The sequence below is a fragment of the Sorex araneus genome, chromosome 2 (assembly GCF_027595985.1).
Source record: "Sorex araneus isolate mSorAra2 chromosome 2, mSorAra2.pri, whole genome shotgun sequence".
Lineage (NCBI taxonomy): Eukaryota > Metazoa > Chordata > Mammalia > Eulipotyphla > Soricidae > Sorex > Sorex araneus.
The window spans coordinates 162,814,745-162,830,466 of record NC_073303.1 but is presented as its reverse complement, the minus strand read 5'-3'; the positions used below and the strand labels follow the sequence as shown (position 1 = coordinate 162,830,466).

At 38.8% G+C, this 15,722-nt stretch overlaps 1 protein-coding gene across 1 annotated transcript in view; it reads left to right on the top strand.

Annotated features, from left to right (window-relative positions):
* The window catches only part of EPHA6 (EPH receptor A6), a 970,410-nt gene that overhangs the window by 699,890 nt on the left and 254,798 nt on the right, over nucleotides 1-15,722 (top strand). Inside the window, 1 exon segment of the mRNA XM_055129205.1 lies at nucleotides 12,898-13,083. Coding sequence (XP_054985180.1) covers nucleotides 12,898-13,083 — 186 coding nt within the window.

Genomic DNA, 15,722 nt, shown 5'->3' with positions numbered 1-15,722 from the left:
ATCGATTTACTCGAGCGGGCACCAGTGATGTCTCTATTCCTCCCAGCCCTGAGATTTTAGTAGCTTCTCCTTATTCGTTTTTCCCAATGATTGGAGGCTCTTTCAGGGTCAGGGGAATGAGAACTATCATTACTGTTTTAATAACAGTAACGATAGTACTGTTAACTTAATAAAACTGTAAAATCCCCTCTGCTAAATAAGAAACCATAGACAGAGAGTCTGTTGCTTTAGTGAACCAGTATTCAAAGCAAAACTAATCGATGAACTTAAAATCGAAGATGATTAGAAGGTGAGATTTAAAGCATGCTACAGGACAAATAGTGCTGCTACACTATCATTACCATCTCTCACCAAATTCATGTTTGAAGAGCTAGCCCCCAATGTGACAATATTTGGAAATAGGTCTTCTGGGTTTTTCGTAAGGTTGTAAAGTACCAATCTGATAAAAGTAGAGACCCCAGCTCAGGAGAGAGTTATAAGAGGCATATAAGCATTGCTCAAAATGGAGTATCTAATGTTTACTCACAAGTCCCCACTGTCAATATCTTCTTCTATTTCTGTAGAAATTGGGGTATTAAATGTAGTCTGGTTGCTTCCTGCTACACAAGGTGATCAAAAATTGGGAATTGCAGTAGATATGATGGGAGAAACAATTCTTGATCACATTTTATAGAGGATTTAACACAAAGGAAAGCTGTCAGATCTTCATAAGATGTGTTCATCTTTTCTATTATTTCCTTATGCTCTTAATCTAGAGGACATTTCCAGTTAGAGTCCTATATAAACTGAAAGGGCTCCTAATTACGACATTAAACTTAGATCAGTCTAACCTTAATACCCTTCAACTATGGATTGAATTTCAGGTTGTATCTAAGAAGATAAGGTTGTCAAGCACCCCTATCTACCTGTTGTGTCTGGTGTTTGCTGAAGCAGGGTTACCTGTGCATAAAAGTGATTGCTGTTAAGAACATATTTTAATTCCCTTTCAGCTAATTTCAACAATGATGAAGAATGTTTGGCAATTGATCGTACTAAACTTGATCAGACACAATTGTGATTTTGAGCAAAAATCAGGTTCAGATTATTTGGTGAAGAACTGGGCATGTGATGAACCATTTAAATGTATTCTATTTATGTACTATTATTCACTTACATACGTTACATATGGGCTGGAGTGATAGCACAGCAGGTAAGGCATTTGCCTTGCATGAGGCCGACCAGGGTTCGATTCCTCTTCCCCTCTCGGAGATCCCGACAAGCTACTGAGAGTTATCTCGCCGACACGGCAGAATCTGGGAAGCTATCTGTAGCATATTCCATATGCCAAAAACAGTAATGACAAGTCTCACAATGGAGATGTTATTGGTGCCCGCTTGAGCAATTCAATGAGCAATGGGATGACAGTGATACAGTGACGTAGATACATATAAAGCTAACAAATATCTGCAAAGAACAAAAGTGTAGAATATCTGTTTCTGTGTTGGTTTTGTTGGTTTTGTTGTTTGGTTTTGCTCTGTTTATTTGTTTTATTTTAGGGTGTGTCTTTGTAGGAGGGCCATACCCTGCAGTGCTCAAGGCTCAGTGCTCAAGGAACACTCTTAGGAGGCTTGGGAAACCTTATGGAGTTTTAGGCATGACTCAAACCTGGGTTGGCCACTTGCAAGACAATCACCTTACCTTCTGTTCTATCTCTCCAGCCCACAACAGTATAAAAGATTTTTACTGTTCAGTTATAAATATGCATCTCAGTATTTAAAAAATGTTACCCTTGTTAATGAAGATGTAAAGTTTAGTAAAGACTTTACTAAACGTGTTACTCTGTCCTTTTTAATTTTTTTTTTTTATTTTGGGTCACACTCGGCGATGCGCAGGAGTTATTCCTCACTCTGCACTCAGGAATTACCCCGGCGGTGCTCAGGGGACCATGTGGGATGCTGGGAATCGAACCCAGGTCAGCCGCATGCATGGCAAACGCCCTACCAGCTGTGCTATTGCTCCAGCCCTACTCTGTCCTTTTAAATTAATTCTCTTAAATTTAAATTAAATTTAAATTAATTCTCTTTTCTTTCAATAGTGACTACACCTAACAATGCTGGGAGTGGAGGGAGGAGGGTGTTGAGTGGACAGAAGGCCCAGGGAAATTCCTGGAAATGTTTGACCCTGAGGTATGGTCCTAAGGGTGTAGTGATTGGGGCTGGATGGTGCAGTTCTCCATCTCACCGTGCTTGTGAAATACCAGGGTCAGATCTAACAGTCCTTGCAGGGGGCAAGGGGAGAAAGCCCAACAATACAAAGCTAGAAATCAAACTCAGGGCCTTCCCCATTCTAGGTACATGTTCTCACAGGGGTGCTCTCCCTCATGATTCTGTCTGCAAAGTTACTTAAGGTCATTTATCATCAAAAATGCTTGATGCAAAGGACTTTTGGTGACATTACCCAGAACTGTATATATATAAAAAAGGGAGATATCTGGGGGCGGTGGGGGGGGAAAGCATGATTTCTAGTAGCACTGCTTCACATTGCTGAGAGTTCAGAAGAGTGATTGGGGCCAGGGCAGGAGGGGGTGAGAGTGGCAAACAGTTGAATTAGTCCTAACTTTTATTTTTAAAAGATAAAGACCATTGGGAAATGCGTGATCATAACAGGAGCTGGCCTGCCAAGGCAGTGCTAGTTAGTTACCTTGACAGCTCTGCTGAACGCTCAGCCAGATCTAACATTATAGCAACTGAGACTTGTATGTAGATATTGAGTGACTTCAATTGGGTCTGGAAGATTTTTAAAATTAGATTGATTGTTTATATGACTGCACTGATGACAGAAAGGAGAATGGATTTTGATAGAGCAGTAAGCAAAGCTAGTTTGAAAATGCAGATTTTTCCCCTCTAGAGGACTGGAGTGATAGCACAGCAGGTAGGGTGTTTGCCTTGCACGCGGCCGACCTGGGTTTAATTCCGCCATCCCTCTCGGAGAGCCCAGCAAGCTACTGAGAGAACCCCACCCGCAGAGCAGAGTCTGGCAAGCTACCTGCGGCGTATTTGATATGCCAAAAACAGTAACAACAAGCCTCACAATGGAGACGTTACTGGTGCCCCGCTGGAGCAAATCGATGAGAAACAGGACGACAGTGCTACAGTGCTACAGAGGTCTTCTGGAGATAAAGGAGCTGGGGTGTGAGAGAGCATCTGGGAGAGATGGTGCCTGGATGTCTTAGGGACACTCCTTTTTCATAACTTGTTGCAAATAAAGCAGTTTCTTCCCAGGAAACATAAAAGTATATGTTCTAGAAGTCAGATTAGTTGAGTTTAAAAGTCAAAAGTACAAAAAAAAAAGCATTGAACGAGTGGATAATATATTGGATTTTATGACATCAGAGCTAAGAGGAAAATGTTAACCTTCTTGAGAAGAGCATTGTGTTTGAGAGCATGTTGTAAGAGAAAAAGAAGAAAACAGCAACACAAAAGGAAAATGATCTGATTAATATTTGAAGGAAATTGGATAATGTAGTATTTGGAGCCAAGAAAGTCTTAGTGACTCACTAAGAATGTCATGCCCTGTGTTTGTTTTGAAGCAAAGTAGTTTTTGCTGAACGCACGCAGGCGACCCGGGTTCAATTCCCAGCATCCCATATGGTCTCCTGAGCACCGCCAGGGGTAATTCCTGAGTGCAGACCTAGGAGTGATCCCTGTGTGTCGCCAGGTGTAACCCAAAAAGAAAAAAAAAAGAAATGTGAAAGGAAAGGGGGGGGAAGAGTGTGGGATTCAAGAGAAAACACACGCTTCTCCAGAGGGGAAAAAAGCAGATAACAGGTTTTAGGAAAAGGTTATATACAATTTTTCCAAATTTTTGTGGCCTGGAGTTCTCTCTGCCTACAGAAAAGCTAATTCAGGTGATTTCCCAGGGAAAGTCTTGGACTTTCACGGTCATGGTCCTTTCATTTTCTTATCACTATCCCTCGATTCTCCTTTAGCTACTCTTTTTCTGAGGGGTGGTGCTTCAGTTTCCTCATCTCCAAGAAGCTGAGGGTTTACATCTCTAAGGAATGTAATATTCATGCCTTCTGACTAGCTCAGGACTGGGCAGTTTCTTAATTTTTCCTCCAAAATCTCAAGACCTGGGCCTCCCTCTCTATCTATCTGCAAGACTCTATCCTAGAAATCACAACCCCTTCAATCTTTAAGGAGTACATGGTTTTCTTCTGTAGTTTCATGCTGACAGCAGGGCACAGACCCCTGTGTAGAGGAGTGAAATGTTACCTTGTGCTCATTTAGTATTGTTTCTGCTTGTAGCATGGGGAGTGCTAGAGAACAGTGAACAGGGCACCTCTCTGCTCAACCCACCTAGGACAAAAATACTTGGGGAAATGCCTGCCTTGGATTAAGACTTGTAACATCTGCTGTGAGCATCTCCAGGCACAGATGCTCAAATACCACCCCCCCACCCCCACCCCCCCTCCCCCCCACCCCCGCTTTGAGGCAACCATCAAGCTGCTTTTGGAGTGATTGATCTGCCTGGAAGATGATCTCTGCCACTTATTACCCAGGGAGGGAGGAATTGTTTTTTCCAAGTAAGGAAATTCAGTTTATCCTCAGCACAGGTGCTTTGGGTCTGTCACCTTTCCCTAACAAAAGAAGAGGCAAATGGCTGGAGTGATAGCACAGCGGGTAGGGCATTTGCCTTGCACGGGGCGACTGGGGTTCAATTCCCAGCATCCCATATGGTCCCCTGAGCACCATCAGGGGTGATTCCTGAGTGCAAAGCCAGAAGTAACCCCTTTGCATCACCAGGTGTGACCCCAAAAAGCAAAAAAATTAAAAAGAAGAGGCAAAATAGTAAAGCCAGATCACTTTCACTGAATTAAACTTACTTAGAAAAAAGGAGAGTGGAGAGGGAAAAGAAAATCTGTGTATAGGAGAGAGCCTGAGCATGAAAGAGCAAGCCCCGAGAGGCTGCTGAGAGAAGGTTTTATACAATTCCTCCAAATAGTTTTTTTCCCCTGCAGTCTCTGCACACGTAGAAGTTAACCTGGATATTTTCCCAGGGAAAACATTGCACTATTGGCAGCCTTTTCATAATCTCATAGATTCTTCTGTAGCTTTTCCTTGTCTGAGGATTCTATCCTTCTGTGGGGAGGGTCTTCCGTATCTGCATTTGGGCAGTGTCTCAGTTAGCATTTGCTTGTCAAAAAGATGCGGTCTTCATGCCTTTGAGCTACCTCAGGTCCAGGTAGTCTCTTACCCAACTTTATTGTTTCCCAAAAGCACACTATGTGGAGCGCCCTACTCATCTACCTGCAATATTACTGTGGAAACCAGGAAATCAGGCTTAATGGGGGTCAGAGTTGTCAGTGTGAAAAAAAATTAAATGAATTAGGTTATATATAAATATATTTTTAATTAGGATCCATAAAAGAAAAATATCTTCTCCTGGCCCCAAAAAGGGGTGAGTGCTTAAGGAAACAAGTAAATAATGGCGATAGCATAAGTTCTTGTTTCTTTTATTTTGCATTCTGATGAGTCTGCTATAAATGGCTTTGTTAATTTCTGCTCTTACTGGTCACATGTAAAGGTGTGTTCAAAGTTAACAGACTTTGATTTAGCTTTTAGTGTTGAGTTTTCTTAAAGAGAAGTTACCAGTCCTCGATGTGTTCTCAGCAACAGTTTGATTTGTGCTCTGTCTAAATCTAGTCACAGGTGGAGTTTTTTTTAATCTGAGAAAGACAAACCAAACTAGAGATTCTATTAAGTTTTACAGCAGTGGGAATGCAAGATAACTTGATAAAGCCCCTTCCATTTAGGCAGAAACTGATTGGAAGAGAAACCATTTTTCTAGGATTTTAGTAAGACCGGACTACCGGGCTTGTTGGTGATTCTCTGGGTGAGGTGAGACAGAATTTCCATATTCTTAAATATCCTGCTGTACCTGTCATAAATTTAAAAAACATAGTTAATTTAAATAGTTAATTTTAGACACCCTGAGTCCAATAAGAAGTTTGTCCTTTAAAAGTGACCTGTCACGCAATAATTCAAAGACACTAAACTGAACTTTTGCTCTAGGAGCTATTCTGTATTAGAGAAGAGCTTGAGGCAAGAGTAAAGCTAAGACTCAGGTGTTTCTGAACATCATTTTTCTAATATCATTTTTAGGGCATGATTAAATATCTCTGCTCTTCCTGAAAATTAGGGAGTGTAAGTTTCTGTGCAATGGTAATTTTTAAAGCAGAGGCTAAGTCGTAGGTGACTTTTGAAGGGGAAGAAGTGCCATTATCAATCTAATGAGCTAGGGAAGCCGAATCTAGGAATTGTTTTCTTTTTTTTTTGGATTTTTGGGTCACACCTGGCGATACACAGGAATTACTCCTGGCTTTGCACTCAGGAATTACCCCTGGTGGTGCTCAGGGGACCATATGGGATGCTGGGAATTGAACCCGGGCCAGCCACATTCAAGGCAAACGCCCTACCCACTGTGCTATCGCTCCAGCCCCTAGGAATTCTTTTTTTAAAGTGACATTTTAGAAACTTCTCTGGCTTTATGGTATAGATGGGGAATGGGTCTACCCACCCAACTAAAGTGCAGTGGGAATGAATCAATATTTGTACCCTGAAGTCAAACTGCAGTTCTCCCCTGTGTAGGTTCCTCAGTACTAAACAGATGATACCAAAGTGAAGGCCCTCGGTTTCCAGTGGCTTCATTAACAGTGCACAAAGCACAGCTCCCAGTTACTTCTCCTCCTGTCCTGTTTTATCCCTTACCATGGAAAATGTTTTTTTACTAATATCTTAAAAGCATCTCTTCCTAAGTGAGAAACTTGATGTAATCCTCTATTTCTAAGACATTAAACCAGAAATCAGTGCTTTCCTTTATTTAATAAACTATAAGTCTGTTTTTGAAAATCTTGTGGCAATATCCATTGTTTATCTCCTTTAGAATATTCTTGATTAATAGAAATATCCTCTGGATGGTGTCTAAGTACAAGAAATAGACCATAATTCCAGGCAGTCCTCCTCCCTATATTGTCTGCTTGGTTATTTCATTTTATTATTTCAGTATCTCCTTTGTGATGAGCCCTACAGTGCATGATGGCTGTTTATTCAGGAGCCTGTACTGTTTCCAGTAGTTTTAACTTTCTTCACCAGGCTTTGTTGGACAATTTTCACCTGTTAGATCCCCCTTTCCCTTCCTTTCATGTTGCCACATGAGAATGTAAGGAAGCAAATTTAGAAACAGTCTAGATGTTTATTCTAAGTCCTTTAGCCAATTGACAGGCTCTGGTGAGAGCAATTAATTTTGCTTTTTAAAACTGAAGTTCTCACTTGCAAGACTTTATCTTCCACTGCCCTAGTCAGACTCACAACAGCATATACAGCTTTCCGAGTCCCTTCATGAACTAGACTACTTCCATCTAAAAACCCGCTTTCATCTGGATTATTCAAGGTACTCATCTTTTAAATCAGACCTTATATATAGCCCAATATACAGACCAATATACTTGTTTGATCACCCCTTCGCATGTGCGATCTGTCCTTTATCAGGTTTCCTCAGACAGAGGAATAAGTAGTGCTGGCTAAAGTGTCTACAAGCCTTAAGAGTTTTCCTCAAGTGGTACTTGGCACTTTGCCGGTCTTCCGGTCTTCCACCTGCCAGCCATTGCTTTATACTTTTTTATTTCCAGCACATTCTTAACCTGATGGGAAGACTGAACTTCCCATAGCTGTACTAGAGTGAGTTTTGTGAACTCCTCTACCAGAGGAGTTGCTGCCACTGCTTGCAGACATCTACTCCAACCCCTGGACCACACCATCGAAGTAAATAGGAGGTAGATCATTCAACCACCCCAAATTACACAAAAGCAGGACAGTGTAATGCAACTATTACAAATGTACCATGACTCTAGAAAAAGGAGTTAGAACGTCTAAGATCCTGTCATCTTCCATGCATTACTCACCTCCTGCAAAAGACAGGCATTTTGAACTTTTCTGTAAAGGTGAGCCAGTATCCAAAACATCATTTCAAATGGTAAGATTTTGTAAGTTTTTGATGATTAAAAATAAAAGTTCTCTTTCATATGTAGAGGTGTGCTAGATATCAAGAAGTCGGACAGAATTAATCAAAAGTATTCTGATCTTTCATCCTTGAATGACAGTGAATAAATTGGGTAGATAACCCTCCTGATAGCATTAATAATAATGGAATTTACTTAAGACAAAAAAGGTCTAATATATTTCTCTAGAATTGAATTAAAATATTGTATGTTATTTTTCTTTATGCCTTTTTTCTATTTTTTCTTTATATGACACTTGAATATATTCTTACTGGAGGCTGAATATATGGAAAAATGGAGCACATGTATGGCATATAAAAGGCTCAAGTTTGACCTCTGGTACTGCAGGGCCATCTTTGGAATGTCTCCTGGTTCTTCTAAACCATTGCCCACATAGTCTGGTCAAGTATCACTGGGAGTTGTCCCCAAGCTTCCAGAATACCATTTGAGAGCCCCAGTTATGGTCACCATCATTATGATCATCATCACCTATATTCTTCACATTGTGTTTATATTCAAGGAATAAAAAGTGAATTAGATGCACTTAATTTTAAAAAATTACTACAGAAGGTATCGGAGTATCTCTTAACCGTATTCTCAAAAAGCAAAGGCCATTCTCTGCGTTTTCTGCTCTCATTTTCTTCTATTCACAATATTGATGAGAAAGGGATTTCTGCTTGAAGGGATTCGTACTTGGAGGGATCATTATCCTAGGGTATGATTTGACTAAACATACAACACCCAATATTGAACAGTAAGTGACTCTTATTATAAGATTGACTCTCATTAATTATACTTGGTTGCAAACCAGGCAAGTGCCTCATGAGACTTATACCTAGGAGCCAAGTGAACATCAGGGACTATTGAAATATTATGAGGGGGGCTATCACTAGGTCCCTGGAAAGGTGGTGATTGGTTATTTGAATTATTTCACAGGTAGACAGAAACACGAAAGCTGCTAAGTTGGGATAAGAAGAAGCTGGGTCCGACTTTGATAAGGTTATTTGATTAGAGAAACTAATCTGCAGGAGCGTGTGAGCACTTGCTATTCTCCTCATCTGTTTCCCTCCTGATTCCATACTGACTCTTGAATTTAGCATTTATCACATCCTATCTTAATGTCTCATTTTCTGGGGTGATGGGGAACCAGGACAACAACAATACCTAAGAAGAGGAGATGATGTTTACATTTTTTGATACCGTGACTTTGCCTTAAACTATGTTAAACAAAATTATGCAGTAACCTTGCACCTGCCTCAGTTACCATGATCTCAGAGTAATGCTGACCAGATTGGTGTAATATGTGATAGGAGAATCAAATACTCTAGCTCTGTGAGCTGGACCCACTTTTGGCTATTGAACTGTTCTCCATTCTTACTCATTTGGAAGAATTTGTACGAGGATTCATGTAGATGACCTGAAGGATTTTTCTGAAGGAGAGATTTCAAATCCTGGACTTCGCTGCTTATCAGAGAGCCATCCACAGAGAGAAACAACAGCAGGAGAGTGGAGGCAAAGGGAGCAACTCTGGAAGCATTTACAGGAGAGGAAAATAGCAATCATGAGAACAGGAGCATCACATTAAAGATAAAAGGTTATTTCCAAAGAAAAAAGAAGTAAGAATGTGGAGCTTTGCTTCAACGATTACCAAGAACTTTCGACTAAGGAAGTACCAGAATCTCACAGCACAGGGAGTAAAATTCAGAGAGCCTTCCTCCATGGGAATGTGATAGGGCAGAATCCTCCAGGGCTGATTGCTCCTCCCTGCCTCCACCATCCTCTCACAGTCTTGGTTCAATTCTAAAGCCTTTTTGTGGAAAATCCAATACTAATTGCTATTTTAATATGATTCTATATATTACACACCAGAATTGCTTGTCCAGAAAGATTTTACCACCACCCAGAGATAGATGGGATTGTTAGTCAGTGAATGGGCTGTCAGAGGCAGATGATCAATTATCCCATTTATAATTTTCTTTGCTCCCTTGAAACTATAGTGATTTTTCCAGACCATCTAATATACAACACATTTGAGTTGGTTTTTCATCTCTATTGTAAAGAAGTCCTAATAGATAATTTTATCCATCTACTTGTGCACATACAGCTAATATGTTTGAACACTATATAATAGTTTGCTTGAAGAAATCATTATTACCAGTTGAGAATTTAGCATACTATTAACGATGAACTATATACCAGACATCAGAGAATACTGGTTATAAGCATGGGCTCTGAAACTTGACTGTTTGCGCTTTATTAGTTTCTAGTTAGGTTGCCATAGAAAAGTTAATTTTTTCCTGTGTCTCAGTTTCCTGTTTGTAAAGTGAGAAAAATAGTTGAATCTACCTCTGATAGTTAAGATTAAAACATATATAGGCTTTAGATCTGACTTATTATAGGTGCTATATAATATTACTAGTATGTGATGGGTGACAGTGCAGATGAAAAGAAAACAAAAGGAGTTAGGTTCATGTTCCTACAATAAATGAGTCAATGAGGAACTTAGCAATATCTATAAACTGCCAAAGATCTTATCGAGCAATGGTTTCTGTAACTTAGGGTTATATATATAGAATCTCTGCTCTTCCTCCTAACAGCCTTTGTCAATATCTGGAAGTATGCATTTAATTTGAAATATTTCTTCCTCTTGACCTGATCTGTCTGATATGTTCAGGCCTGACATGATAAGAGTTTTAGTACACTTTATGACTGAATATTTTTGGACTTTGCCAAAAGGAGTCTCAGATCTTTAATTGAGAGAACCATAATAGTCTCAGTGAAATAAGTGTGATAACAGCTTGATCATGCAAAGCTTGACATGAAGAAAACACCTGCCTGGTGTTAATAAGAAACATGAATTTCAGACAACAGAAAACCAAAGAAAATTACCACAATGACTGTCTTGCTAAAATACCAACTGAGCTTTCTATCTGTGTCATTATATAAAAACTTATTTAGATCACTATGAATGTTAACAGAAAAAATTGCTTGGGATCATGGACTTAACCAGGTGAGGGATTTTAAATACTGCTGTGGCATATGAAGTAATAAACTTATTAAGGAAAATTTAAAAGAAAATGAGAAAAATATTTGTTTTATTCTGAATCTTTATTATGGCTAATGATTTAAGAATACATTTCAAGTATTTTAAAGGCATGCATGTATCAGACATTCATTTAAAAATGTATTATCTTTCATCTCAGGACACATAGCTTCATTTTAAAATTTTGAAAATTATACAGGACTGGAGAGATAGTACAATGGATACTATAAGGTTCTTGCTTTATATATGGTCAACCCAAGTTTGATTCCTGGCATTCTCTGTGGTACATTGAGCACCACCATGAGTAATACCTGAGTGCAGAGCCACAAGTAAACCCTAAGCACCACCAGGTGTGGCTTCGAAGCAAAACAAACAAAAAAACACTTGAAAATTACAGTGAATTTCCCTTTTTATATTCAAGAGAAAATATTTTTTTAAAAAAATTATGAGGGTCATATTTAGCAGTGCAGAGGACCATAAATCACTGTCAGAACTGCTCAGAAAGTCTTGTGGTATCTAGGATCAAACCCAAGGCCTAAGACAAACCAGGTATATGCTCGTCCACTGAAGCTGCATTCCTGGCCTCAAGAGAAAATCTTTAAAATCTGAAAAACATTATTTGAAACAACACTCAAAATATATTATTTCCCCTGTAATAATAATATTTAACATATTCTCATGGGAAAATAACATTTCAAAAGGTTGCATTACTTTGTTTTCATTTTACAGATGAATAAATTGGGGATAAAGCATCATACTCTTAAGTACATGAAAGTAACTTGTCCTAGAAAAATTATCTGGAATTTCAACCTTTATGGATTTATTTTCATTGCACTGAAAAGGCCATCAGCTTTCTAATCAGCATTGCATCCTTCCTTCCCTATGTCCACATCATTCTCCTTACTGCTTCTGATCTTTGATTTTGTGTCTTAAATTCCCTCTCCATCCACGCACCCCCTTCAAGTGAAATGCCCATGACTTTGTAGGCCATCCATAGGCATCATATAAGTCAAACTTGGACAAAAGATCCACCTACTTCAGTAAGTCTCCCACTGTGCTTTCTTGACTAGTATGATAGTTTCAGGAATTATAAATCTTTTTATATGTATTTGAATTTTCTTACTACACTCAAATTCTTAAATACCAAATTTTTTATTTCTTTGAAACTTCTCTCAACACATTATTGGATATATGTGTAGTAAATTCATGATATATAATTTACTTTTATTTAATCTTTTCAGTGGAGCTACTGCTTAATAATCTTACGATATTTGTATTCTAGTCATATGGTTTGTAATTTACCCCGTAAAATCACATCTTATAATTGAGTTCAGTATGTCTTTTTTCAATAAGCTTGTAAGTCAGTTGTACCTGTTGACCCAAGCATTGATCTCTATGGCAGTGAAGTCCAATAATATGGTTTTAGGGGTCAATCAGCAATACATGCCTGATGGGTTCCCTGAACTGAGCAGACAATTAGTTCATACATCAGGAAGAGGAAATGTTATGTAGTGATTTCTTGTCTACAGAATTGCATTAGCATCACCTATTTTGCTAGGCATAATTTCTCACACAACATATATTTATCAGTGATAGTTCCTGTGGTATAGTACACGAAAATGCATTATTATTAATTATAAATGATACTGATGAGCATATTGTCATTACAAATGTAATTTTTAAGAAACAACTCTCCATGTGACAATAATACTCTTGAGTTAAAAAAAATTACCTAAGAATTGATACCAAATGACTATTTGATTCTTTTGGAATGTGTGTCTATTTTAAACAAGTAACTGTTCTTGTTCTATTTAAGGTGAATTTGGAGAAGTCTGTAGTGGGCGTTTGAAGACACCGGGGAAAAGGGAGATCCCAGTTGCCATAAAAACTTTGAAAGGTGGCCATATGGATCGGCAAAGAAAAGATTTCCTGCGAGAAGCTAGTATCATGGGTCAGTTTGACCACCCCAATATCATTCGCCTAGAAGGTGTTGTCACAAAAAGTAAGTAATTTTTACAATTACATCTCTTATATATTTCAGCTACTTTTAAAACACCTTACTCACAATATCACCATTAGTAAAAGGAAAATTTATTTAAATATCACCCCTAATGTCTTGATATCAAACATGGCACTGTCATAGTTTGCAATGATTACCATATATGATATTTGTTATCTAAAATCATTTGCTAATTTAATTTGAAGTAATGAGTCAAGAGTAAAGAATGTTTTCCTTTTCTAATTTCAATAAGGTATCACATCTAATGCTGCTCAATGTCAATCACTGTATCACTGTATCACTGCCATCCTGTTGCTCATCGATTTGCTCGAACAGGCGCCAGTAACGTCTCCATTGTGACACTTGTTATTGTTTTTGACATATTGAATATGCCACGGGGAGCTTGCCAGGCTCTGCTGTGCGGGTGAAATGCTCTCGGTAGCTTGCCAGGCTCTCCGAGAGGGGCAGAGGAATCGAACCCGGGTCGGTCGAGTGCAAGGCAAATGCCCTACCTGCTGTGCTCAATGTCAATAGAAAAAAAAGATTAAATCTATTGAGTCATTAAAGTAAAATGCTTCCATTTTGATATAAATTTCATATGCATAAGCTTTATCTGAAGTAAAATATATATATATATTTAAATATTTTTATTAAGACACCATAATTTGCAAAGTTATTCATGACTGAGTTTCAGGCATACAATATTTCAACACCATTCCCTTCCCTCCACTTCCATGAGTTCACTGCTCTCCACAAATGTTCCCAGTTTTCCTCCCACCTATCACCCTACCTCTATAAGAGGCACAATTTTTTTTTTAATAATAAGTCCTGTGGTTCGTAATACTGTTGCAAGTAGAATTTCTTGCATAACACCTTGCCACCTTTCAGCACCTCTGCCTCCTCCAGACGGACCCCTCCCCTCGGCTGTAGACACAGTGTTCCACTCCCTGGCCTGTTCTCCTCCCACATCCTGTGGGAAGCTTCTACTGAAGCCCAGGTCTCAAATTCTCACTTTCCATGGCCTTTGGCCAGTTGTTATTCCCCTAATATGTTTCTTCGTATCCCACATTTGAGAGATATTATTGTGTGTCCGTCTCTCTCCTTCTGACATCACTCAGCTTGAAACTCTCCAGATCCATTCATGTAGCAGAAAATTGCATTATCTCATCTTTTCTTTCATCTTTTCTTACAGAAGTAATATTCCATCATGTTCATGTGTCATACTTTAGATATCCAGATATCTGTTCCTGGGCATTTGGGTTGTGTCTAGATTTTGTCTGTTGTGAGTAGTGCTAAAGTGAACATAGAAGGACTTTTTTTTTTCTGAATAATGTGAAGTAAAATCCTCAAACAAAAGTTCTATAGGAGACTACATGAGTTCTATTAGAACTGGTGATTTCTAATTATATAAAACAAGAAGTTGCAATTCTGAAATAAGTCTTCTTTTACAATATTAGTAGCACTGCACTCCACCACTGTCGTGCCATTGTTCATCAATTTGTTCGAGTGGGCACCAGTAACATCTTCATTGTGAGACTTGTTGTTACTGTTTTTGGCATATTGAATATGCCACAGGTAGCTTGGCAGGCTTTGCCATGTGGGAAGAATACTCTCAGTAGTCTGCCGTGCTCTCTGAGAGGGACGGAGAAATTGAAGCCAGGTCAATCGCATGCAAGGCAGATGCCCTATCCACTGTGCTATCGCTCTAGTCCAATATTAGTAGGAAAAGAAATTTCTTAAAAATCTAAAATTAGAGAGTAAAGAGATAGTATAAGGGTTAAGGTACTTGCTTTGCATATGCAGAGCACAGGCCATCCTAGAGTCTCTTTACCACTTTCAGGCATGACTGCAGCTCACGGAACCAGAATTAAGCTCTGAGCACCATTGAGTGTCAACAAAAAGCAAAAACAAAGTCTAAAATTTATCATGTACTCTACCAAGTAGATTGCTTATATATTCACTGTTATTTTACTAGTGGTAAGCATAAAGCTTAACTATATTTCTCCTTACAATAAAACAAAAATCAAATACAGAATACTTTTAAAAACTCCTAAAAGTAAACATTTGCAAGCATTTTTCTTTCATTAGTGTGAAGTTTCTTTTTTTAAACCACTTAAATGAAATCAAACATTGTCATCTTTGGAAGCAGGAAAAGTAAAAAGCAATTTTTAAATATGTGGGTTAACTAAGTCCTTATCACAAACATTAACCAGTATGCTGTCAAGGGGAGTAAATTATCGTCAGTCACTTCAGTGTTGAGGACACGAATTTTCCACAGCAGCTTTGGTGAAATGCTTTTACTCTAGGGCTCTTGGTAGGGTCATATCCACATTGTTATGTTCTGACCCATATTGACTCTCATCTTGTCCCTGTGACTGTATCACTGTAGCACTGTCATCCGTTGCTCATTGATTTGCTTGAGCGGGCACTAGTAACATCTCCATTGTGAGACTTGTTACTGTTTTGGGCATATCGATTACGCCACAGGAGAATGGGAAATGAACAAATGTGATGGAACTTTAAATATGTTTACACTTTAGACTTGTCCTATTACAACGTTTCTGACCTCATGAGATTTTTGTTTGCTTTGGAGCCACACTTGGAGGTGCTCAGGGCTTACACATTGCTCTGAGTTCAGGGAT